At 40.8% G+C, this 25337-nt stretch overlaps 1 protein-coding gene across 3 annotated transcripts in view; it reads left to right on the forward strand.

Annotated features, from left to right (window-relative positions):
• LIN52 (lin-52 DREAM MuvB core complex component) overlaps nt 1-25337 on the forward strand; it is a 48724-nt gene that overhangs the window by 14354 nt on the left and 9033 nt on the right. Inside the window, exon 6 of one of the 3 annotated variants that reach the window (XM_064149448.1) lies at nt 7895-8230. The exons of the other annotated variants lie outside the window; for them this stretch is intronic. Coding sequence (XP_064005518.1) covers nt 7895-7980 — 86 coding nt within the window. The 3' untranslated portion in view covers nt 7981-8230. Of the gene's footprint in view, nt 1-7894; nt 8231-25337 lie in introns of those variants that run through there. 3 annotated transcript variants of the gene reach the window in all.

Here is a 25337-nt window from a genome sequence, read left to right on the forward strand (position 1 = left end):
TTCTTGCATTACGCTGTCAGAAGCCTATTTTTTGCTACTCTCATTCTGACAGGATAACTTGTAGACTACTGTCAGTGGAGGAATTGAGGATGGGGAAAAGTTTGATCAAGCATAAGGTTATGTGCATTTTTCCATTACACTTTAAAAACCAGAAAAATGCCAAAAAAGTCTCAGGAGATGCTCTGGCAGAAAGTCTCAAACCTTTGCAGCTGGTCTGTATTTATTATTTAACAATTGTTTGCTGTCTGTGCCTTTACCAAATTAAAACTTCCACTGTGTTAACAGAACATTTACTCTGCATTTACAAGTATTGGAAATATTACCTCTGTATCACCTTTATCTGGAATGTTTTGGAAATCTTGGCTTCTGGTAGGAGTAAAGAGAGAATTTTCTTCTGTGGTTTGGGTAGCGGGACCAATTTGCAGAGCAGCAGCTAATCCTAGGGAAAATTGCACTGGAGCATGATTTCTGGAGACCTAGGTTCAGTTTCTGGCACTGCCACACTTCTGCTTGGTCAGTTTATTTGCCTTTTTGAGTTCCTCCCGATTTCTCCAGCTGCAAGGTGTGGAGTTCATGTTAACTTTCTTTTGCAAGCCTTTATTATTAAGTATTGCATCATGTATGCTGGTTTTGTCCCCTGCTTGCTGCTATTATATGCCACAGGAAGGCATCATTACAATGTTGCATATATCATCAGTAGAAGTAAAATGAGAATCAAGTGCTCTGCAGCCTGGAATTAGAGCAAGATGGCTAAGAAAACCGAGGCTATTCTCAGTTTACAGGCACTCACATAAATATATTTCTATTTGCAAGCAGCATAAAGGTTAACAATTACTAGGATATAGCCATACTAATAGCAGGGGTTATTTACCTGTTGGTGGGACGTTTGCCCTGATAGGTCAGAGGCAGTGGAGTTACTCAGTACACAAAGAATCTGTCTGTCTGTTCAGCCAGGATTTGTGCTTTCAGAAAGGAAATACAGTGCGTTTGGCAAACAGACTGAGCACGTATTAGTGTGGTATTGCTCTATTCCTTTCCTTTATTTTGGATCAGGTGATAATGCATAGAAGCCTGTGTGAAAAACCTCCTGGTATTTTGTTGCTTTATTGAATGATTTCAGTTGTTCTGAGCATGAAGTCTTCTGTAAGATCAGTAATGGACTTGCACATTACCTCTCACATCTCCGGTAAATGCGGCTCTGAACATCCCATCTGTATAATGCTAGACCAAGTTTGATACTATCTGTCTCTTATTGTCTCATTAACTTGTGAGCATTAGAACAAGATAAAAATGCCCTAAAGCCTCTTATCTGATGATTGTTGTAACCTTCTGAGTGCCAGTAGTTTAAGTTTGCAATCAAATGCTTCCCCTGAGTATAAGGAGCACTGATTAAATCTGAAGTGTCCCCAGAGGCTTTTACAGCTGTCATGGGGTTGGTGGCTGCCCCTGCCCAAAAGGAAAAAGGGGGGGGCTGGAGGTCCCGATGGGGCAGCCACTGTGCAGACCTCCACGTGGCTGCCCCAGCTGTTCTGCTTTGCCTAATGAATTGTTTTACAAGGAGAGGCTGGATATTGTCATCACAAGCTGCCTTCCCCAGGGACTGAAGCCAGGCTGATAATGACTAATGTTAGTGATAGTAATTGAAGTGTGATGGCTCTCCAGGGGCTTGCACACCGTAGAGCTGTCAAGCACTTGTGGCTGGTACAGTCCTGTGAATATCTCAGAAATGCTTTTTAATTGCTTGACTTTCATAACTAGTTCCCATATATCTCCTGCAGAAATACACATTTTATGGGGGGAGGTAAAGGAAGCTGAGGACTCTGCTATGACACTCAGTTTACACACATTGTTTACTGCCCTGATGTGTTTCTAGTGAGGATAGCTGTGTGTTCTTGCTCCCCTGTGGTCTTGGTGTGATCTGCTCACTGTCTGCACAGGTGTGCACAACTGATTTCACGTGAAGACACCTTCTGAGCCCTGTCTTCTGTGATACCATTCCTTGATGCATGGAAGTTGGACTTGATGAAAGTAACAGGAGGCAATAACTTTATTACAGAACATAAAAGGATCACTGGTATTAACAGCACAGAAGTAATGACAGAGTAAAAACCTTGTCAAAACATAGCATAGCCATGTGTGCCAACAGAAGTAAAGTTTATGGCCATGAGCTTTTGGGGTTTTAGGACAGATAAGTGACCGATGTACAGAAAACAGAGTGGGGTTTGGTTGGATTTTGTTTATTTGATTGATTGGTTTGGGTTTGGTTTGGTTTTCTCTGATTATTTTCTCCCTTTGAAACGTACTGTTAAATGTAGCAATGTGCTTGAGATAGAAATAGCTGAAGAACTGTTACTCCTGACTTTCAGGATAGCCTTTTTGTGTGTAAGGGCTGTTTTTTATTGTTATGTTGGGCTAGGTCGCTTAGCTTGCTTTGATTTTGCTCTGTCAGGATTGGCCAATGAAACTCATTGGATTAAACTAATGGTTTCTGCCAGTAATAACATAGATCACAATGTTATATCAATTCAGGATACAACTTTCAAGAGGGTCGTGAGAACTGCCATGCTCAGACCAGTACTCTTTTAGTGTCTTAACCGTGACACTGTACTCTGTCATTGTGAAGAGCTGCTCTCACCATTCTCACCCTCTTCCAACAGCAGTTAGCGTAGTCCCTGAAATGTGGATTACAAATATACCTGTGTGGTAGTTTGAGGCTAACTGGAATATTTTAGTGAGAGAAATTAGATTATAGGCTGTGAAACAACGGTGATGTCCACTCATAGGCTTGCTGAGATGTATAAAAAACAAGAACATAAACATGGATAACACGGTGTGTGTCTCTGGTTGGCTGTACTTTTCTTCTGGTCTGATTTCTGTGTAACTAATCTTCTGCTTTCTACCCACCCTGGCCAATCCTCCAAACTCACTTTGCACATAAGGCAAAGTTTGGGATAAGGTAGAGGAGTGGAAAGAAAGTGGAAGGGTGGTTTGGAGCCCCTCCTGGGGACTCTGATTTCTGGGAGGGCTGTTGTGTTTCTGTATTACTTTTAACTTGTATATTTCTGTCTATAGCTGTATATATTGTAAATATCTGCTTGCATATTGTGCTAAGCTGTAAATCTAATAGCTTGGCTGAGTCTAGTCTGGGTGATTTCATAAGAGTGGGGGGGGGGGGCAGGTAACTCCCAAACCATCACATATACATTTTTTTGGTAATACTTCAGGATTTTGTTACATTTAACAATATAATGTCTTATGATTTTTAATTAATGAGCTAATAACTCGAGTGTATAAAAGCTTCCATTCCCCCCCAGCTATATCCATTAGTCTAATAATGTAAGATTTAATCTCCTTGCAAATTTTGCTTTGTCTTTATCTCCTCTTACAGATTACATTTGACTGATCTAATCACTGCTCATCTGAATATTTTTATTCATTTCTCTACAGTTTGTTTTTATTAAACAAATCTAACTTTAATGGCTGTGAAAGGGATTCTCATATATGAATTAATATGACTGGTGTGATTTTGTTTTAGTGGACTGAGAGCACTTGGGGCTTAGTTTGCTACTTATAATGAGTGGTCTTTTCTGAGAGTATAGAGTGAAAATAGCAGGTCTCCTCAGTCTCATTGCTGGCTTGGGCAGAGGAAAAATGAAATTAATATTGCTACAACTTAGGAAGCTGTGAGAACAGATTTATTCACAAAGCTGAGTGACCAAGGGAGGGAGATTGGAAAAGAGATAGGAAAAGGGAGGCCTTGCCAAATGGAAGACATTTTTTTAATCCAAGTTGTTGAGGCTGCTTGGAAGTGCGTGTTTGCCAGATACCAATCAATTGCATAATACTGAGAGATAAAAGGATAGACTGGCTGAAGGTAGGGGTTTTAATACTAGATCAGTTGTGAATCTATGAAACAGATGGACAAGGTCAGATGATGAGACAAAAATGTGTGAGGAGCAGAAGAGAATGATCCTAATTTTTTGGTACCAAGTCCCATTTTTGTTTCATTTCTGTTTTCAGACAATTCAACCCACTGTAAAGTCAATGTGAACTATCTTAATAAATTCAAGAAGTTAAAATAGATGATGCTAATTCATTTAACCCACTTTTTGGTCTTAAGTGTTGAAAACAGAGGTTGTTTGTTGTTGCTGGTTTCAGGCTTAAGGGCAGTCTTCTGAGCAGACTAGAATTTAAAGACAGCATGCACTTCTCTCCAACTCTTTCAGAGCATCCTAGAAGGCCAGTCTAGGAAATGGAGCCTGTAAATGAGACTCAGCCTGAGCTGTGGGAAGAGACACAGTTTTAGAAAGGTTGTAAGAAAAATTTTGTTCATATGGTTAGGAAGTGTCTTTGAATTATTTTCTTGCCTGAAGTCCCTTGTTTGAAAATTACTTAAAAAGAAACAAACAAAAACCCACAAAACCAACCAGCCAAAAAAAACCAACCCAAACCCCAACTAGCCAACCAACCAACCAAAAAACCCTGTTTCACTAAATCAAATTAGTACTGATGGAGAATTTGCTATGCACTGAGAGATGACCTCATTCGTGTTTATAACTATGTAAAGGGCAAGTGTCAGGAGGATGGAGCCAGGCTCTTGTCAGTGATGTGTAATAACAGGACAGGGGGCAATAGATGCAAGCATAAGGGGGTTCCATGTGAACTTACACAAGAAACAACTTTTCACTGTGAGGATGACAGAACACGAGTAGGTTGCCCAGAGAGACTGTGGTGTGTCCTGCTCTGAAGACATCCCTCCTGGATGTGTTCCTGTGTGACCTATTCTAGGTGATCTGGCTCTGACAAGGGGGGCTGGATTTGATGATCTTTCAAGGTCCTTTCCAACCCCTAGCATTATGTGATTCTATTGCTTATTTCACTTATTAAAACCCCAACTCTTCATCCTAATATGACTTTGGGTGCTGAGATGTTTTGAATTGTCTCCAACTGTACAGGAGGTTTTACTGTGGCTTTTGGAATTCTAGCTGGAGGTCAAAAAAGAGTGCTTAATGCCATTGCTAGTGGAGTAAACGTAGTACCTCTTGTCGTGATATTCATTGCAAGTTTGTTCTTCACCTCCCCTCTCCAGTGAAATACTGGCTTTTAGAAATTTATCTTGGTAATAAAGCACCACTTTACACTTGCCCATGAAAGCTTGTTTGAAGGCTCTTTGTGGATTCTTTAAAGTGTCCAAGAGATTGTTGTCCTCTGAGCACACTGCAAACTCCTACTTTAATTACGCCTGATGAATTAACACACAGAAAGTTAAAATCCTACCTTTCAGTGGTTAACTTAGACTTAAAATGTGGAAGCAAACCTGTAGTTGGTGTGCTATAATTCAGCTGTCAGGCCCAAAATGTTATGTGTTGATGAGTTTTGTGGGTGGGTTTATTCCTTCAGAAATTTTATTCTTGCAGAAACTTTTGGTCACAATGAGGAGATAATAAAGTTGTGTTTACTGCTTTTCACAGTTGTAAGTCATGACAGTAAAGCTAAAGGATATAGTTGAGTTATTTTGCTGTGATTTATCTTACAAGTTTTTGCTGTAAATGAGGAGATGGGGAATAGGAAACTCTATGCTGTGTAAACAGAGATTTTCAGTTTTTAGTTTAGTTTTCGAGGAGATATTTTTACTGATTGGTTGCTACAGCAGGGGTGTGGATGTCGTTGACAGTCATCTAATAACCAATTAAGCACACTTCAATTCTGTGTTGTTTGGAGCACTGTTATAGTGGAAGCTACTGAAGTCTCTGATATATTTTCTCTGTAGAAATTATCTCACATTGCTAAAGTATTCCCATATGGAAACTTTCTGTGCTGAGGCATATATTCACATACTCTTTAAACTGAAAAAAAGTGCCCGTTATTTTGGTGTCAGAATAAAGTGTCTTGTAAAATCTGGCATTTCAGGTATTTGCTGGTGGTTTACAAACATCTCTATTACAAACAAGCATCTCTTTAAGTCTGTGCACAGTGTCTCTGAAACCTATTGTTGTAAAGCTTTCTATGTTCAGCAACAAATACTAGCTCCCATTTTAAAACGTGACTTCTGTTTTCTCACTCTGGAGTTTAATCTCTGCTTACTTAACTAGTTGAAATCAGGTTTGGCGAGTAGCTGGTGGGGAATTGAAGAAGTGCCCAGATGTTGTGATGTGTTGTCAGTAGCTTGCTGAACTGTTTTTCTGTGGTAGCTCTAGAGGGCTCTCTGCTGTTGGAAATACATTTTCAATGAGTTGTGTGGTGGTCTCAGCATGTTGGTCATTAAAGAACTCATAACATTTTTTAATCTGCACATGATAACCTCATTGTCAGCAGCAAAATACACTTAGAATCTAATTTTCAACAGTCTTGGTTCGAGGTTCTTGTTTTTAATTCAGAACTGTGTTCTGTTCTTTTGTGTGAGTGGTCATCTCTCAAGTTACAGCATTTAAGTAGTGTGGGAAGTAATCTTTGTGGATGCAGTTTGTGAAGTTCCTTGTGTAAGTCACTAGGAACGTGATGGTATCAGCACTGGTTATATGTGCAAGGATTACAGGAAATAATAATCCCAGACTTTGTTGTAACCATGTAGTTTGTTGCTGTAGTAGCCTTAGAAGTAGGTGGACATTGCTATGGGAGCGTTAGAAATGAGTGGATGATTAGATGAGACAGGATGAAAGTATGAACAGTAATTTTCATTGGAGAAAGAAAGGAGTACCTTTGTAATACTTGAGATTTTTATTTCCAAACCCTTCTCTTGAGTGTTGCACAGGGACATGAACCCCAGTTCTGTCTTGTTGATTGTGTGGTATCATGCTGGGTTCAACTGGGTACTCTGTGCCAGACTTGGTTACATTACAATTGACTTTTAAATCGTTAGCTTGAAAATGAATGAAGCAGTTAACAGTTGTAGTGCTGTGTTCTCTATTGTAATACTAAATTCTAGTATCTGCTAGTTTTCTAAGTTTGCTTTTCCCTATTTATGAGTTTGTGCTGACAGTGCATTGCATAAGGGAAGCTGATGGCATGAGAAGCTAGGTGGTGCTGTTTAGGGATAAGAATGCAAGACAGTTGAGTAGTTACCCCATTTTCTTGGGTGTATGCACTGGCATAAGCAGCAGCATGCAATTATTTCAGTGTGAAGGGCCATGTCTTAAACACAGCCAAGGAGGACACATTTGCTGACATGAATGACATCAGTTCACGTCTCCTGGAGCAATTGCCTTTGGTTTCAGAATGTCAGTGCTGCACTGCTTTCAGTTGGTTGTGCTTCAAAAGCTATGAAGACTAGAAATTATGAAGACTAGAAGGCTAGAAATTACTACAAGGAGATTACATTTTATATTCTCCAACATATTTGGACAGAATGGGCTGGACATCCATTAGGGATGGTGCTGTGGTTTTCTATGTTGAGGGAGTGAAAATAATGTTGAATTTGATCCTGAGTGAGCTCCCCACTAAGAAACTGTGCAAGTGCCCTTCTTTACCTGCTTCGTGGTGAGTTCTGTCTTGTTCACTTTGCAAAAGTCATGAAGTCACCAATTTGAATTTACTGCTGATGAGGGAAAAGTGAAGTATGGCTACATTCAAGAAGAGAACAGGATGTTTTATTTCCATTGGTGGCATTTGCAGTTCCCCAAGCAGTGAGGACTGGAGAAACTGGCTTTTGAGAGCCACATTTTGATTAGATGTTTGGGCCTGCTGTGTACAATCCTGTAAGCTCTGTCAGTTGTACTAGTGTGGAAATCCTCCTTATACAGTGGGGGGAAAGTATTGATAAATCTTCCCTGTAAATTATATTTTTTTCTCTTTTCCTAGGAGCTGCTTTTCATAGTGGAAAAATATGCTGAATTGCTCTTGTCTTTATAAAACACAAAGTAATAACAATTAAGCTGTTTCTTACTTTTCCTGGCAGCAAAAAGGTGCTTCTTCCAGAATTTCTTTCCCTGTGCCATCCCTGACTTCAGACACCTGCAACACACAAGTTCTGGTTATAGATGAATTCAAACACTCATTCCTCCTAGCACTTCAGATGTATTTATTGCAGGTACTACATCTTTTCATGTCTGACCACTGTAATTTAAGAAGAAATCTCATATATATATATATATATAAGGTATTGGCTGTACTAGTTTCATTGAAGTGGAAATTTTGTGTCAGTTTTAATACACTAGTGAAATTTTTCTGTAATGAATCTTAAGCAAATTCAATCCTTATATGCAACTGTTGAGTTTGTGCTTGTAAGTTCAGAGGGTGGATAGAGGTGTAGCCAGTTTTAAGCTACATAGGATATTGGATTGTTATTTGAAATAAATACATTTTCAAGAAACTCTGCTTGAACTGTAATAATTTGTGAGGTAAAAAATTTTGGAGTGGCCTCTGCTTTCTCCATTTCTTTATGCTTTGACTTGTTAGCTTTGAGTGCTTTCCCAGTCAGTTAATAATCAGGTCAGAGTACTGAAGTGACTGAAAACCATGTTTAATAAGTTTCTCAGAATCAGGGCTCCAGAAATGCTCTCAACATATTTAAACATGTTTCTATCTATATTCCAATAACCTTGTCAGTTATTTGAGATCTAAATAATTTAAAGAAAAGTGAATGAAAAATATCTCTTTGGTTACTGCATCTGCCTGAGGGATGTTGTCTTTGAGGATTTAAAAGTACAACCCCTATGTTTACTTCCAGTTGGAACTGTTCAGAAAAGACACTAAAACACAGAGAGGATTACAGTGAAAGTTAGTTGGCATAAATTTGTGTTGAGAAGAAAAAGGAAATACACATTTTTTGTAATCTTCTATTCCTGGTTCTTTTATGGTTAATAACTATGGTGGGTAAAATTCAGGTGAACGTCAGTTTCGGAAATCACTGCACAGCTGAAAGGGATAAAAAGAAAGTGGGGTTTTTTTTCCACCAGTGGTGGCCTTGAACCTTCAGAGACCTGTATGTAAGCTTTATGTTACCTGAAGCTGTATCCTAGTTGCTTTAAGCTGTATTAAGTGCATGTATGATAAGTCTTTTCACTTCAAGGTCTGGATTTTACTGAGTGCTCTCTTTCACTGTTTGATAGCAAAGCAGCATTACTGTTGTTGGTTTTGTTAACCATTTTCACTTTCTGGTAATCCAGCAGCACCACTGAGCTTCTGTGGCTTGGTTTAAAAGTGCAGTGGCAGTGTTTGTTGCATTTGAAGATGAGTTCAATTGAAATTATCATAGCCAAAAAAGAAAAAAGGTTGTAACAGTCTTGTGGTTTTCAAAAAGAAGAAGTTTATATGTAAATGTGTATATTAATGTTACCTGGCAGTTGTTTTCAGCACGATTCTGAATGTTTTTACAGGAACAGGAAACAACTATTCTGGGTTTGGTTTGGGTTTTTTTGTGTTATCTTGACCCAGTTATTGCACATCACCTGTTCTGTTTAGGGAACTTTTTCAGCTAATCCATGCCCTGAGCCATCAAGGATGGTAATTTCCTAGTTGCAAGGAGTGGCAACACCTACTCCCTGAAGAGCTGGCTGCTGAATGCTCATATAAGGTTCTGGCCCTAAATCTGTTGTTCACGCTAGGGTCACCACAGTGCATTTCCTGGGCTGAAGTTGCCAAGTCCCTGGTCTCTGGGTTGCCTGCTGCTTCCCTGTTAGAATTCAGTGTGCCAGACCCACAGCACCCCTGTCTTTCATGAATGGAATTAAAAAGGACACTTACATTTCCATAAATAAATTAGGAATTCAGTGGCTTCTTCCGGCTAATCAGGGCAGGCTGATAAACCTTGCTAGCTGTTTAATAAATGAATTGTGACTGATTACCTATTAATATGGACGCCTCAGGAATTCACCCTGGGGGAAGCAGAGCAGTGAAATAGAGAGGGGCATGGCCCCCTGGGAAATCAGGGCTTCATGTTTGCAGCTTAAATATCTCTGTGAAGTATCAATAAGGAGGTAATTGAATTTTGAACACAAACATGAGCGCCGGATGGATGAAGGAGAGGGGGGCTCTGATCATCTCTTCATGCCCCTTCATGCTCCCCTCCCCTTTCCCTTAGAGACCACTCTAGTGAAGATAGATGCTAAATCCATTAAATAAAGATTAGACTCTGTCGTGGTAGAAAATGGCAGCTTAGCTAGATCCCTGGGCAAATTGGGACCTTTAGCAATACAGAAAATTAAAATATACATTTTTAACAAGTGTGCTGTCAACACAGTAATAATGACAGTGTGGCTTGTGGGGTTTGCTCACCTTTCAGACCTGCTTTTGTTTGCTTATATCACTTGCTCTTGTTTTGAAACCAGCCTGCTTGATCTCTCTGAAGCAAAGGAGACCTAGGGGAAGGAAAGGCTTGGGTTTTTTTTTTCTTCCACATTGCTTAGGCACTTTTTTTTGGCTCCTATGCGTTGATATTTGAATATGGAAATAATTACCTTTGGCTCCAGTGTGCTCAGTCATATGTCCTGAAAAGTAGCTGGAAATAATCTAGAGGATGGCTAGACATGACATTGGAGAGAGAAATGGGCATCATTTTTAAATAGATTTTAGTCTTGAAACGCTTTGGTTTTGTTTTTTGATTACTCTTGTTTGAGTTCTAACATTATGGGGAAAACTATTACAGAGTTTGCATTATAAAATGCCAATGTTCTTTCTTGTCATGCAATGAATTGTAGAAACACAGCTGAAGTGGCCTTTAATGGGTGTAATGCTGTGCTAGCCATAGAAAACCATCAGGCCTTCACAGCTTCACATGTTGCACAATTTGCTCTGTTGCAGAAGCTCAGCAGTTCCTCCTGGGTTTTGCAGGCAGATCCTCATCTGCCTATGCAAGTAGGAAACTAACTGCCACACTAGAGAGACTGTTCTTTTCCCACACAAGATGATCCTCGTGTGGAACAAAACCCAGATTTGTTTCTGTTTAACGTTTCTGAACAACAGATGAGCCTAAACTAATGTGCTCCTGGGGAAAATGGCTGTTCCTTCCTTCTAGAAAATGTTCTCTTTATTCCAAATAGTTTTGAGAAAGCTGAATTATAGCAGACTGAGACAGCAGTAGTATGGGTTCTTACATTGGTTCTTCCATGGTATCTGCCTGACAGCACCATGTTCCTTTATTCAGACTCCTCTCAAACTTTAGCAATCGTGTTTGGAAAACCTCAGCTTCAGCTGCTAAGAACTGAACCCAGCAGCATCATCTTTGGTTTAGGAAGAATAAAAGTAGGTATTATGTAGCATTTGAAAAGTAGTACCAGCTCCTTTCTGGTGACAGTAATAAGCATACCAAGAATGTCTTGGCTTCCATCAGAGCTGCTGCAAACAGCAGGAAAAGGTTTTCCATCTGTTTTCCAAGTGTCATGGCTTGAGTTGAATCTGCTGATGTGTATTCCATACCATACTCCCATCATACCAGCTTCAGAATGAAAGTGCTGTCAGGAGCGAAGTGTCATGGGGCTTGGAGTTCAGATGGTAATTTGAGAGGCTTCCTTTTCTGGTCCTTGCTTTCAGTTTCAGATTTTGGGGCATTGGGTTTTTCTACTATGCTGGCTGCTGCCTGCTTGGGGGTGGGGCGGAACTGTTTTTGTTTCTGCTTTCTGCTGCAGCTTTTGCTTTTGCTAAGGTAATTATGTAGAGTGTGATCTCATTAAACTCCTGATCTGAACTCAGAGTTTTTTTGTGTTGCTTTCTCTCCCATCTGTGTGTGGGGCAGGGAGCTTGCTTGTGAGAGCAGGCTTTTATTAACCCTAGACACCAAACTATCATCTGTGTCCACGTTCCAGCAGTTTACTTATGTGTCTTTTATCAGAGGGGTTTTGGTTGGGAATATCTTTACTCTGTCATCCAGACGTGCTTCTAGCAAGGAAAAAAATCCTAAGCTGGCTTAGCCTCAAGGACTCTCTTTCATGGTGTTTACACCAAATTGAAAATTAGCAGGTATCATCTCTTAGCTAAACTGCAGCAATCGATTGTGTATGTGCTGTAGTTTGTCTCAATTTAAGAAGAAGCCAGATCAGAAAGCCTCCTTTGGTGAATATAGATTACGGCATTGAGTTTACCTTTGGCCAAGCATGTTCATTGTGGGCTAGTTCTCTCATGAGACTTCCTGGCCTTTGTCCTCTTGCAAGGTGACAATTCCTTTGCTGTACTCCACCTCTCTCCATTTCTTAGTGTGCTGACTATTTGTAGCCTGTTTATTTTCCTTTAATCTTGGCTGGCCCCTTTCAAAGAAGTCACTTGATTCTTTGGCAGCCTGTGTTATTGTTTCTCTTATGCTACTGGCACCTGTCCCTCTGCCTGTTCTGGAGATTCTTCTGCTTCTTCTCTCTGCATGTAAACTTAGACTCATTTTCTAGGGGAGAAGTCTTCCTTTGTGAGTTCCAAATTAAAAAGGAGACTCTCGATTGTCAGTTTGTTCTGTAGCTGCTTCTGAAAGCAGACATTTGCCAGGAACCTCACAGGCTTATGGCTTTCCACATATTAAGGCACTTAGTGATGCAGCATTTTAATTAAATTAACCAGAATTCGTCAATTGTAGATAGACAGATTCCCCAGATCATCTCAATATGAGCTTTTAGAGTGATCAACACTCTGCTGGTGTTTAATCCATCAGACTTCCATATGGCACATTGAAGAGCAGAATATGTGTTTATTAACAATTGGGGTTTTTTTTCACATCAGCCACTACAATTTTTATTTTTGAGGACTTGGGAGTTCAATCTGTGGCTGCATCTCTTACACAAATTATATCAAACTCATTGCTAGGCCCTATCTGTCTCTCTTTTTCATTGAATCCAGGTATCACAGTATCACCAAGGTTGGAAGAGACCTCATAGATCATCAAGTCCAACCCTTTACCACAGAGCTCAAGGCTAGACCATGGCACCAAGTGCCACATCCAATCCTGCCTTGAACAGCTCCAGGGACGGTGACTCCATCACCTCCCCGGGCAGCCCATTCCAGTGTCCAATGACTCTCTCAGTGAAGAACTTTCTCCTCACCTCCAGCCTAAATTTCCCCTGGCATAGCTTGAGGCTGTGTCCTCTTGTTCTGGTGCTGGCCACCTGAGAGAAGAGAGCAACCTCCCCCTGGCTACAACCACCCTTTCGGTAGTTGTAGACAGCAATAAGGTCTCCCCTGAGCCTCCTCTTCTCCAGGCTAACCAATCCCAGCTCCCTCAGCCTCTCCTCGTAGGGCTGTGCTCAAGGCCTCTCACCAGCCTCGTCGCCCTTCTCTGGACACGCTCAAGCATCTCAATGTCCCTCCTAAACTGGGGGGCCCAGAACTGAACACAGTACTCAAGGTGTGGTCTAACCAGTGCAGAGTACAGATGATCCAGTAACTTTCTAAATGGTGTGATAGAGCAGGAAGATCTTTCTGCCAGAGTATCCAGAAGTTCTTTAGCTATACTATCACAAAAGGAATGTGTCCAGATGTCCTTTATGAGGATTGACTGATATCTGTAGCATGAGTGGTTTCTGCAAGTGGATGAGATGTGTAATGAAGCTTTGCAACTTGAACAACCAGAATATGAGTTATAATTCATAGAACTCAAGAAGCTTTTCCAATCTCCAAGATCAAGCTGGCCTTTAATTCATTCAAGCACTTCTCAGTGGTGTCCCATAATAGGACAAGGACCAATGGGTGCAAACTGGAGCATAGGAGGTTCTGCCTAAACATAACAAAAAAAAATTTCACTGTGAGGGTGACAGAGCCCTGGAACAGGCTGTCCAGAGAGGTCGTGGAATCTCCTCTGGAGACATTCAAAACCCTCCTGGGTGTCTTCCTATGTGACCTACTCTAGGTGATCCTGCTCTGACACGGGAGTTGGACTCAATGATCTTTTGAGATGCCTTCCAACCCCTAACATTCTGTGATTCTGTAAAATATTGTTCTCAAATTTTAAGGTATTTTTGGTGTTGGACTTTGTTGACAATAGAAGTTACTTGGCCTTTCAGAATAGTGGTCTGTTCTGTTTTTTTGTGACATACAGGTCTGTTTCTCCTCCTCCTTTAGCTGAATGAAGACTGACAGTTATTGTCCTTCCTAATGGGAATAACACTTCTTGGTCAAGAGGAAAACCCCTCCTTCCTTGTGACTTTTTATTGCTGTCTTCAGAAGGGAGTATTAGCCATCCAAGAATTTGAGATTTGATGGGCCCAGTGCAGAAATATGTTTTGAAATCTTGGCATCAGACTTTTCTCATCAAATATCAGTTAAGGTATTTTTCTTATTTTCCACTGTCAGAGCCAGGGAATTCTCATCAGGAGTAAAGTGCAATAACTTTTTTGTGCATCTGAATATTTTCATAACTGTTGGCACTTACCTGCTTTCATGGATGCACTGACAGTGTGGGGAATAAAATGTTCTTATTAAGACAGCTTCATTTTTTTAATCTCAGTTTAGGTAAGGTAGAACAAAGGAAACTGTTAGTATGAGTTGATGATGATAGATGAAAAGCAGTGGTTTCTCACCTGGAGTTGTCCATTCTCATCCAGCAGATGGCATTGAAAATGTACTCACTGCTGTCTCTTCTTGCTAAGCAGTGCCTTAGCTGAAATCTGAAATCCTATAGGCTGTATACACTCGTCCCTTTTCTCTGGTACACTGCTGCAGATCATTTCCTAATGAGGATTTTGAGTGCCTCCTGCCTCATGGGTAAAACAAAAGCCAACACATCCATGGATTAACAAGAAAGGAATTTAAGGCTGGTGTGCTATACCTTGCAAGAAAATCTCTTTTCAGGATTTCAGAGTATTCTTTTAAACATTTAGCATTTGGGCAATCTCTATCAGTAGTCTTCTTTTTCCTGAGTTAAACTATTTGTCTGTCCATCTGCTTGTCTGACAGTCCTCTTGGTATTTGTGTCATGTGGGTAAATAAACAGTGGTCTTCTGGTAAGCTTAGCACCAAAGGCAAGGTTAAGCTCCCATCCTTTTGACTAGTCTTGCTCCTGCTCAGACCTGTCTCTGAATTCCAGAAAGGATACAAGTTCTTTCAGCCTCTGACATCTGTCCCAGTGAAGGGCATCTCTTGAACTGGTGACAGGTAGGAGTTTGTAGGCCCTTTACATGTGGGTCAGTGGGAGGAAGAGAGATTGTGGATATTGATGATCTTTAGAGTGGATATCACTTAGCTTCTGATTAAAATAACGAGAGCAGTAGGATGTATGTGTTGTGTAATGGTTTAAATGGCAACTGGCTACAGCAACAAAGCTGGGAAGTGACAAATCTTTGCTATGCATGAAGACACCATCAGTTCCATTAGGGGTTGGAAGGGACCTTGAGAGATCATCTTGTCCAACCCCCCTATCAGAGCAGGATCACCTAGAGGATACACAGGAACACATCCAGACTGGTTTTGAATGTGTCCAGGAGACTCCACAGCCTCTCCGGACAACTTATTCCATAGCTCTGTCACTCTCAGAGTGTGCTTCCTTTGTCTTTTTTTTCCCCCTGTTCTTTTATCTTTATTCTTTCTCTTCAGTAACTATGCTGTTTATTATAGCTACTGTACTCATGCAAAGTAGTGCATTTTGTTACTCCTGAGAGGCCAAATAATTTGAAAGTGTTCACAACGTGTATGTATACAAAATACAACCATCATGTGGAGTCAGCATGAAAGCTCACACCACAGCTATGTTTCATGGCTCTGTTTGCCTCATAGTGTTATATATATTGCATGTAAACACTATGGTCTGTATTGCAATTAACACTCCCATTTCAGAGTATTTAGACCACATTGGTTATTAATGAACATTGCTACTTTTTTAGAACCTGTGAGATTAAAAATGCCTTCTGCCAGCCCTTTCATTTCCTTTGTATCTGAGGATCTGAGTAGATGTGGAAACTGGAGCCTTTAACTCTCACTTCCTTCTATCCTAAACAAATTGTCTGTGATCCTCTTTTGGGGACTGTTAACACTGCAGATGTTCTGTACTTGATTTAGCCTTATGAACAAGTATGAAGTTTGAGTCTCCAATAAGTCCAAGCTTTCAAGTTACAATCTAAATCTTCTTCCACTCTCCTATATTAACACCTATGGAAAAAACTCTTTCCCATCTATTCACACAGCTCTTATCCAAGTTCTTACCATATTACACCTTTTACAAAACCTTTTACTTTTGATCTTAACTAATCTTATTCCACTCACAAAGATGAGCTTATCATTTTGGCTGTGATCAATATCTTCATATGGTTGTCCACTTTGATATGCTATCAAACCTTTTCTTTCCCCTTTTTTTCTCTTGTGTATGTGCTTTATCTAGCATGCTGCATCCCTCGACAGAAAGACAACAGACACTTCCAGTCTGTCACAAATGCAAATTACTGTAAGCCATTGCTATGTTGTCTAAGAAACTGCATTCTCTGCATGCTTTGAAGGTATACCCTAAACATCCACAGAACTAGCCTATCCTCCTTCCATCTGCCCTGTGCTGTCTACAGAAATCTTGGTAACTGTTAAGATTATGAGTTCTGAGTGTGATTGTTTTCAGTGTTGTCTCATTTAACTGTGCACCTCTTTTGTCTGTCTATTTATATAGTGGTAAAAATAACTTGTGCCGTGTTTGTACACCATGTAGCAGAGTGGGTACTTGATCAACAACAAGAACTTCAGGTATCAAAATAATTATTCAAGCTGTACATCAACATTGCTAGCTTGCTGTGTCTGTTTTTTTTTAAGGTATTTGTCAAGCTAGTATCCTGCCTTGTTTCTCTGCTTTTTGTTGAACACCTTGAATGTGTTGGCAGCTTCTGCTTTGGTATCTCATGTCCTAATGTGTGGAATAATCTTTGTGGAGTATTCCTTGAAGGAATTTGATTACATGAAAACAGCCTTCTGCAGGAGACTTTAAGGCTCTCTTGACTGACTGCTCAAGAAAGCAGTTCTAGGAAATGCCACAGCAAGATAAGCCTCGTGTCTGGGACCAGTGCCTGCAGCTGTTACCTGCTTGGACTCTCGTTGTGCTGAGTCGACTTCTCCCTGGGGGGTACCTCCCCCAACCCGGGACATCAATTTTTGGTGCTTTTTCTGAACGGAGACTTCTCTCCTTCTTAGGTGCATTGGCCAGGACTTGAACCCGGAGCCACCAAACACATCCTCCCCTCTGGGGAATCGAACCTGGGTTTCCCACATGGCAGGCGAGAATTCTAAATTTATACCGCAGGAAGTGGGGGGAGTGGGCTAACCATCACCTGGAGTGTGGCCCACCCCTGAGGAGGGGCCAAGACCCCTAGGGTCAGGTTCAGGGTCACTCCCCCAGGAGTGTTAACCCTATACATCTCTAAACAAGAAATAGTCACTGCAACCTGTGTATGCAGTTAGATCTTAAATAAACTGAACTGCTGGTTCGGAGGCATTTATATATTTCTGTGCATCTGTATGAGGTTCTTGACATAAACACCTCAGTCTGTAACTTTAATTGGCTTAGATGTAAGCCTTGGATCTAACACACTATTCATGAGATTAAAATGAGATTTTTCTTGTTTCATAATAATTCTGTTTCCTCACTCTTGGAACTTCACAGAGTTATATGCTAACAGAGAAACTAATTCATGGGTGAGGGGATCCTAAGACATGGGTGAAGAAGTTGTTTCTATTTGAAGGCTAAAGTGCTGTCAGCTGGAGTATGCAGTTCTAGCCCAGTAAGTGCAGAAAACTTAAGTAACACAACTTCTGTTGTATCTGAGTTAATTATAGAATCATAGAAGTATTGAAGACAGAAAAGACTCTAAAATCATCAAGTCCAACTGTTAACCCTACACCAGCATGCCCACCATTCATAACTATTGCAAGAAACAGAAGAGGACATAGTTGAAGTTGAAACATGGCAACATGCTTTTTCTTCTATTATAAAAGAGAACAGAGTAAACTTTATTCTCTGGACCTTCACTTTCTGTATAAACTGCAGGTTGCTTGAAGGATCATAACATCTTTAAATATTTGATGTCATGTATGTAAACAGCAAAATCTGTTTTTCAAGAAGTTGTAAAGGAATTGTTGTTTGCTGTTAATTCTAGTTAGGTAAGTCTGATAGTTTGCAAATTAAACATGGTCTTCATTTGCATTTGTAATCACAAAGTTTTAGTTAAACTGCAGTGATGTAGGTTTTTTCCTTGACAAAAGTTTGTCATTTCAGTAGTTCTGTAAAGAATAGGTTTAAAAATAATTGGCCTAAACTGAGTTGGAGAGAAGGTGGTATGATAATATTGCTGACTTACTCTGGTATTCTGTATATTGGGGGGTTTTTAACAGTGTTTTGTTGTTTCTAAACTAAAAATTTGTTGTTGGCAGAATTTTCGTGACAAATCTATCTGAATTGACCAGAGGATTTGGTTACACAAAGTAATTGGAGTTTGTGTGCAGTTGGTGCACCTAGGATGGTCCTGTACAGCCAGGTGGACTTAGAGTACCCAGCATGGTGAAGCAGAGTAGATGTCTTTACCTCTGTATGTCTACAGACTTGAGTGAATCTCCAAGATACAGCAAATTACTGTGCTGATCCCCACCTATTCTGCTCTGCAGTGGCATCCTGGCCTGCATCAGGAATGGTGTGGTCAGCAGGAGCAGGGAGGTCATTCTGCCCCTGTACTCTGCACTGGTTAGACCACACCTTGAGTACTGTGTTCAGTTCTGGGCCCCCCAGTTTAGGAGGGACATTGAGATGCTTGAGCCTGTCCAGAGAAGGGTGACGAGGCTGGTGAGAGGCCTTGAGCACAGCCCTATGAGGAGAGGCTGAGGGAGCTGGGATTGTTTAGCCTGGAGAAGAGGAGGCTCAGGGGAGACCTCATTGCTGTCTACAACTACCTAAAGGGTGGTTGTGGCCAGGAGGAGGTTGCTGTCTTCTCTCAGGTGGCCAGCACCAGAACGAGAGGACACAGCCTCAAGCTACACCAGGGGAAATTGAGGCTCGAGGTGAGGAGAAAGTTCTTCACTGAGAGAGTCATTGGCTACTGGAATGGGCTGCCTGGGGAGGTGGTGGAGTCGCCGTCCCTGGAGCTGTTGAAGGCAGGATTGGACGTGGCACTTGGTGCCATGGTCTAGCCTTGAGCTCTGTGGTAAAGGGTTGGACTTGATGGTCTATGAGGCCTCTTCCAACCTTGGTGAAGCTGTGATTTCAGTAACTGTTTGTATTTTACAACCTTTATGTGAAGTGTCACAAGCTTTTCCCTCTCATTGTCTCTCTTGGAACTTCAGATACTCTTGTTACTTCGGGCAGTCTTTTGGAAGGAATGATTTTGAGATAAGGTGAAATACACCATTCACTTCTAGAGAGCTGCTTATAAATCAAGACATTTCTTACTGAGACTGGGGGGGGAAGGGAAAAAAAGTGGGTCTCTCTTGATTTTTTTGAAAGGTAACACAGTTGTTATTTTCCATGTCTCCACTTAAGATAAATTGAAAATTGCTATTGACTCCCAACTCTTAGTAAGACAGCAGGAGCTCAGATTAAAAAAACAAAAAGCAAAGAAAAGAAATGGAAGCAATGCAGATTAAAAGTAGCAAAAAGAAATGCTTTTTATTCATTGAATAATTCAATGTGGAGCATTCTGCCACACTGGGACTTTTTCTTTTTTATAACCTTATTTTTTTTTAACCAAGCAGCTATTGAAAAGGAATCAGGCAATTAAATGGATGATAAGAACATTGCTAGTTAGAGCAGAATAAAATCTAAAGTGAAGTAGGAAATAGCAACTGCTTCAGGATATAAATGAAGTACTTAGGAAGAGGAGGAATCTTTCAGAGACAATTATTCCATGTGTCTTTGTGATGGAGTTGCTTGCTTTCATGTTTCTGTGATACTTCTGACATTGGGTGCAGTCAGACAGGATACCTGAGTAGATCATAGCTCTGCTCTATCATTCCTGTATTCACTTCTGTTGTTTTATGACTACAGACCTGGCAGATTCTTGTTTGATATGAAGTAACATTTATGCAGAATTTTTTTAAAGCAGCTGCTCTTAGATTCTGCCTGAGTTACACCTCTAGAGAGAACATTATTATTAAACCTTTTCCACTGTGTCCCTGGTGGCAGTGCCATAGAGCAGGTGGCCTGCATGGCACAAGCACACAGGGAGTCAGGAGCCTGTGTTTTATCAGAGCATATAATCTGAAAATCACTCAGCCTGTTTCTCTCTCCTGGGGAGAGGACAACGATGACACAGGACTCTTATGCTAAAAACTAATTGTTAACCTGCAGAAGACGTCATTCAACACAAATCCCAACAGGAAAGGTCTGGGTGATGGATGTTTCTGGGGAGCAAGGCAAGCTGTCATTTGGGTTTCAACAGATAGTTCTCTAGGTTGCTTCAAGATTTTCATGCCTAGTACCTGTCTTGAAAATATAGACCATGTTAGATTTTTTTAATGCTTATAATTTTTGTTTACCAGTGTACACTTAAACCTTGGAGGAGCAAACAGTTCCTCCCCTGTCTCAGAGCGTAAAATGCACTGACTCTTGACTGTGATGCTGAGGTTTGCTGAAACAATAAGCAAAGTAGTGGCTAGGTGGAAGGTTAAAGGTTAGGAAAGAGTGTTGAACAGGAACATAGCAAGCAGGTAATATTTGAGAAATTAATTATTATTGCATGTGCTTCTCTTGATAGGAGCATGGCCAGAAAATCAAAGGAGTTAGTGTCTGTCTCTAGTTGGCAGTCATTAGACTGCATCTGCAGTGCCACATGCAGTGGTGGCCTCCATTTCCCAGCAAGAGGGTGGTGAACCTGAATGAGTTCAAAAAAGGGCCACCAAGATGATCAGGGAGTCAAAGCACTTTCCTTGTGAACAGAAGCTAAGGGAATGGTCCTTCTTCAGCATGGTGAAGAGATGATTTCACAGAGACCTGATAGCTGCCTGCTAGTACCTGTGAGAAGGTTATTGAGAAGATGCAGTCAGGCACTGCACAGGCTCTGCTGCTTGGTAGGACAGCAAGAGACAACAGCCGTAAATGGAAGCAAGGAAGTTTCTGACTTGATTTGAGACTGAAGTTTTTCAGCATGGAGTGGTCACTTGGAGGGATTGTCAAGAGAGGTTGTGCAGTCTCCATCCATGGATGTTTGTAAGACTTGAGTGGCTAAAGCCCAGAGCAGCCTGTCTGTTCTGAACAGAAGGTTGACTGGAGACCTGCCAAGTTCCTTTCAAACCTGAATGAGTCTGACTTTGTACAAATTTTCTGATACAAAATACCCCAGCACTGGACTTCTGCTCTTCCAATAGATGAATTTCACTTCACTCACTTCACTTTTTCCTCATATCCCCCTTTTACTTCTACCTCTTCTCCATTGTGCTTTTCTATTACCGAATATCTGGTAGTGCCATTGTCATGGAGTCTTCTGGGATCTCCTGGCTTCCTAATTTTCTTTGGTGCTTCTCAGCCTCAGAGCTATCTCACCAGACATTGAATCTATGGAGATTCCTCATGGCCATCACTGCCTTCTGCTTTACTTTGAGTGGTCTTGTAGATGGTTTGCCATCTGCTTTGCTGTAGTGCTTCCATTCTTCATGTCCAGTAAAGGATGAAGAACAGTGCTCTGCTGAGATAGCTGTGTCACTGTATTCAGTATTCATAACAGAAAAAAAGAAATGGGAGACATGGCCTCAGACCAGTGAAATAAACATGAGGAGATTTTCAGAATCAAAATAGTACCAAAAGTTACTGGACTGAAAAAATGTTTTGTCTGTATTGTCTTGTTTTTTTCAGGAGTGGCTGTTGACTAGTTGCTTTATTTCTGGGTTTCAAGCAATCTGAACATCTCTCCTATGTAGAAAGACTGAGACAAGTCGAGCTGTTTAGGCTTGAGAAGAGAAGGCTGAGAGGAGATCATATCTATCTGAGGGGTGGATGTTAAGATGAAGATGCCAGTCTCTCTTTGGTGGTGCCCAGTGGTAGGACAAGGAACAATGGGTATAAGCTAGAACACAGGAGGCTCCACCTCAACCTGAGGAGACACTTCTTTATGGTGGGAGTGACAGAGCACTGGAATCTTCTTTTCACAGAGACCTTTGGTATTGGTAATTCATTGTCACATCAAGAGCTGAAGTCATCTACATGGAAAAATGTTTCAATAAGGAATCTTGAGATTGGAATTCAGTTTTAAAATGTAGTCTGCTTTGCAAAGACCTCTGGACCAATGAATACAGACTACCATAGGATGAGCTGCTTTTATTCAGATCCCTCTTCTCATGAAGCCCACTGACAGAAGTTGAATTTAAAAAATCAGTTGTGCTTCACAGCTCAAACCTAGCTAATCTACGAGCAGGGGCCTGTTTCTGCCTTTTGGAGGCCAAGGAAGCTGTACAGTTCTTGAATCAGATCTGCAAGCCTCCCCATAAACGTGCCTTGATGTCTTCTGATGATTGGATTTGTGTGCCCTGGCTTGCATAACCATGCAGCTTGTATCCCAGCGTTATTAGCCCAAAGGAGTATAGGGACTTACATAATCATTACATGATTATTTATTTCAGTAACTCTACTGTAAATATGTAATTCTCTCTACTCCCAATAACTCTTAATCCCTTTGTTGCTATTGGCTTCTGGGCTCAGGTTTTGCCCCGGACACTGATAAGACTTGAAAAAATTGTTACTTTCAGGGTTCACCTGCTTTGCTCCCAACTGCTAAATACCTGCTTTACCATGTAGGCAGGGGCACCATATTATGGTGCACTACTTTGTGACAGCTTGGGTAGCATTTCTGCCTGTATGCCTTCTGAGAAGGGTCTGTTCACATACAGAAACCTTTCATACCCAACTGTGTGTATGTTTAGTGCGCATCTCTCTGTATAGCTTCATTCTGTGTTTTATGCTCAATAGCTGCTAAGCAAACAGTTTTAATTTCTATGCTATTTGAGAAAGACAGTTCCTCTTTTGAGGTGAGAAAACCTCAATCAAGAACTCTTTGTTCACCCCTAGGGGCTGGAAGGCCAGGAAGAAATTACTTTCATTTTGGTGCAAGCAGGTAGGAAAAAAGCTTTTAGAGTGCTGCTTGCTAAATCAGGCCCAAGTTATACTCCACTATTTGCCTCCAATATCTGGAGCTGTATGGTCAAAGCTCTCCTAAACTGTCCCAGTGATAATGCTAGTAAAATCATTTTCAGGTATACTTGTAAATATCCTCAACATTGATATAAAATTGCCTTTTGTAGTACTTTTAATGTTAGATGCATAACTTGAATTTCTTTCAGCCTTATAAAATATTTGGACATCATTTTTTTTCACCTGTGTTTAGTTAGTTTCATGAGTCAGCACCTGGTCTTAGGTCTTGACATTTTGGGCATGTGAAGTATTTTTGTGTATTTGACCTTGCCTTTATTCCAGAATAAATATTTTAAGGTGCTAGTTGTGTGGGTTGTTTTCTTGGCTGTTTATTTTTTTTTCCTTCAGTCTGAGACTAGGGGGCAGACACAAGCAGCACTGAGAGAAGTGAACTGAATAAATCACAATTAGAATTGTGGTGCACAGGTGTCTGAAGATCTTACACAATTGCCAAGCTATTTGTTTCTCAAATGAGAGGGGCTTTGGGAGTGTATTTTGGAGAATAAAGGGAGCAGAAGGCCTTCCATTTGGATGTTAGAGCTGTGGGTTTGGTTTTGGCTTTTTTCTCTTATTTTTTCCTTTTTTTCTTATTCTGAATCATAGTTTAAATTCTTCCAGACTTGATACATTTGATATCTTTACAGAACCAGCTGCTGCTGGAATTTATAACTGGCTTCAGATAGGCATCAGCATTTCAGAAAACAGTTGCATGCTAGCTTTCCTTTGAGCTTCAAGTTAGATCTTGTGCTTTAAAAATCTGAATGGCAGCATTCAAAGATGAATTGTCATGATGTTAAGGGAGAACGATCTAGTTGAGAATGTCCCTGCTGACTGCAGGGGGGTTGGACTAGATGGCTTCTGGAGATCCCTTCCAGCCTGGACCATTCTATGGTGTCAGCATCAGGGTTTGCAGGTACTTAAGGATCTTTCTGGGAAGGCAGGCACCTGAAATCTCTATGCTAGTCTCATTCATTGCAGTGAAAAAACACAGTGGATGAACAGCAGCTCACACCACAAGATACTCAGTGTATCTAGAGTCCCAGTAGGTGCTGTATTTTGCAGTTTTCAAGCACAGTTTCTTATCGCTGTCTTTCCGTGTGCTTCTCTGTATCAGATCTGTATTCTTGGGATGTGAGGTTCCATTAAAAAATAAATAATAATGGCAGCCCCCTCTCCCCCCCATGTAGGCTCATTTTCTGTAATATGGTAATGATATCACCGTAGCAGTAATTACGGGTCATCTTCATTTCTTTCATCTCTGCTGGTTCTGATGGCTTCATTCCTTTGACGGAGAAGATTTGGCTCTGGGTGCTGTGATTATTTTGTTAAGCATTATTCGAATAGACAGGAGTGAGAGAAATTAATCAATCCAAATGCAATTAGCATCATGTTTAACCCAGTGATGGACGTCTCAAGGTGAAACAGCCAGGGGAGTTTCAGACATTATTATTCAATCCAGTGGCTCTTATCTAAATTATAATCAAGAGAGGTTTTTATTGGCATTGCAGAGAGATGTAACTCTTTCCCTGCTTCAGGGGTCAAAGGGATCAGGTCTTTGGCCCCACAGGACTTCTGAGCTGCAGTCATCTCCTACACATGGGAGGTAGTTTGGGAGCTTCCTTTTGTATGGGCATCTCTCAGAACTAAATATCTGCACATCCCAATATCTGTGACCTGAAACATAAGTTTTAGTGGCTCCCCAAGCATTCATTGGCAGGGATGTTGCTGCCCTTAGCTTCAAGTGTTTTCACTGACTGGCTTTTTCCAGTCATGCGAGTGTAGGTTTTGCATTTGAAGCTCTTGTGAATATCATTGTCTGCAACTGAGTTCAAGCAGAATGGTATTGCCTTACAAGGTAGGGAAATCTGATTAGGAGAAAGAGGTAAATTATCTTGCGGAGAAGGAATCTAATTTTTTTAAGCGGATACAATTTTGGTATTTATTGATAGGAACAATAACATTTTTGAGAGTTTCTTAATCTGCAGCAGATCTGTTATCACCCTTCTGCATAATCCTGAACAGTCTCTCAGATATGATAAAACACCACAAGGTGGAAAGAGGTCACACGAGGATTTCACGTTTCAGGAGAGCACCAAGTATTTGATTCCAGTTCTGAAGGCTCTGGCTAACCACCACTAAACTATGATTGCTTCAGTGGTTTAAAAATGTATCAGTATCAGCTATTTACCACTTCTATGTCAGAGATGTTTTCATAGCACGCTGGGAGGAGTGGTCCATGTGCCTCACCTGCTCTGATTCACAGCTTGGCTTTGTGCAAGCCTCCACCTTCTTTGGCATTTCAAAACCTGTCATGCCAAACTGTGAACTACAATTGAAGGAAAAGCAAATT

The sequence above is a fragment of the Pogoniulus pusillus genome, chromosome 1 (genome assembly GCF_015220805.1).
Source record: "Pogoniulus pusillus isolate bPogPus1 chromosome 1, bPogPus1.pri, whole genome shotgun sequence".
In the NCBI taxonomy this organism is placed as follows: domain Eukaryota; kingdom Metazoa; phylum Chordata; class Aves; order Piciformes; family Lybiidae; genus Pogoniulus; species Pogoniulus pusillus.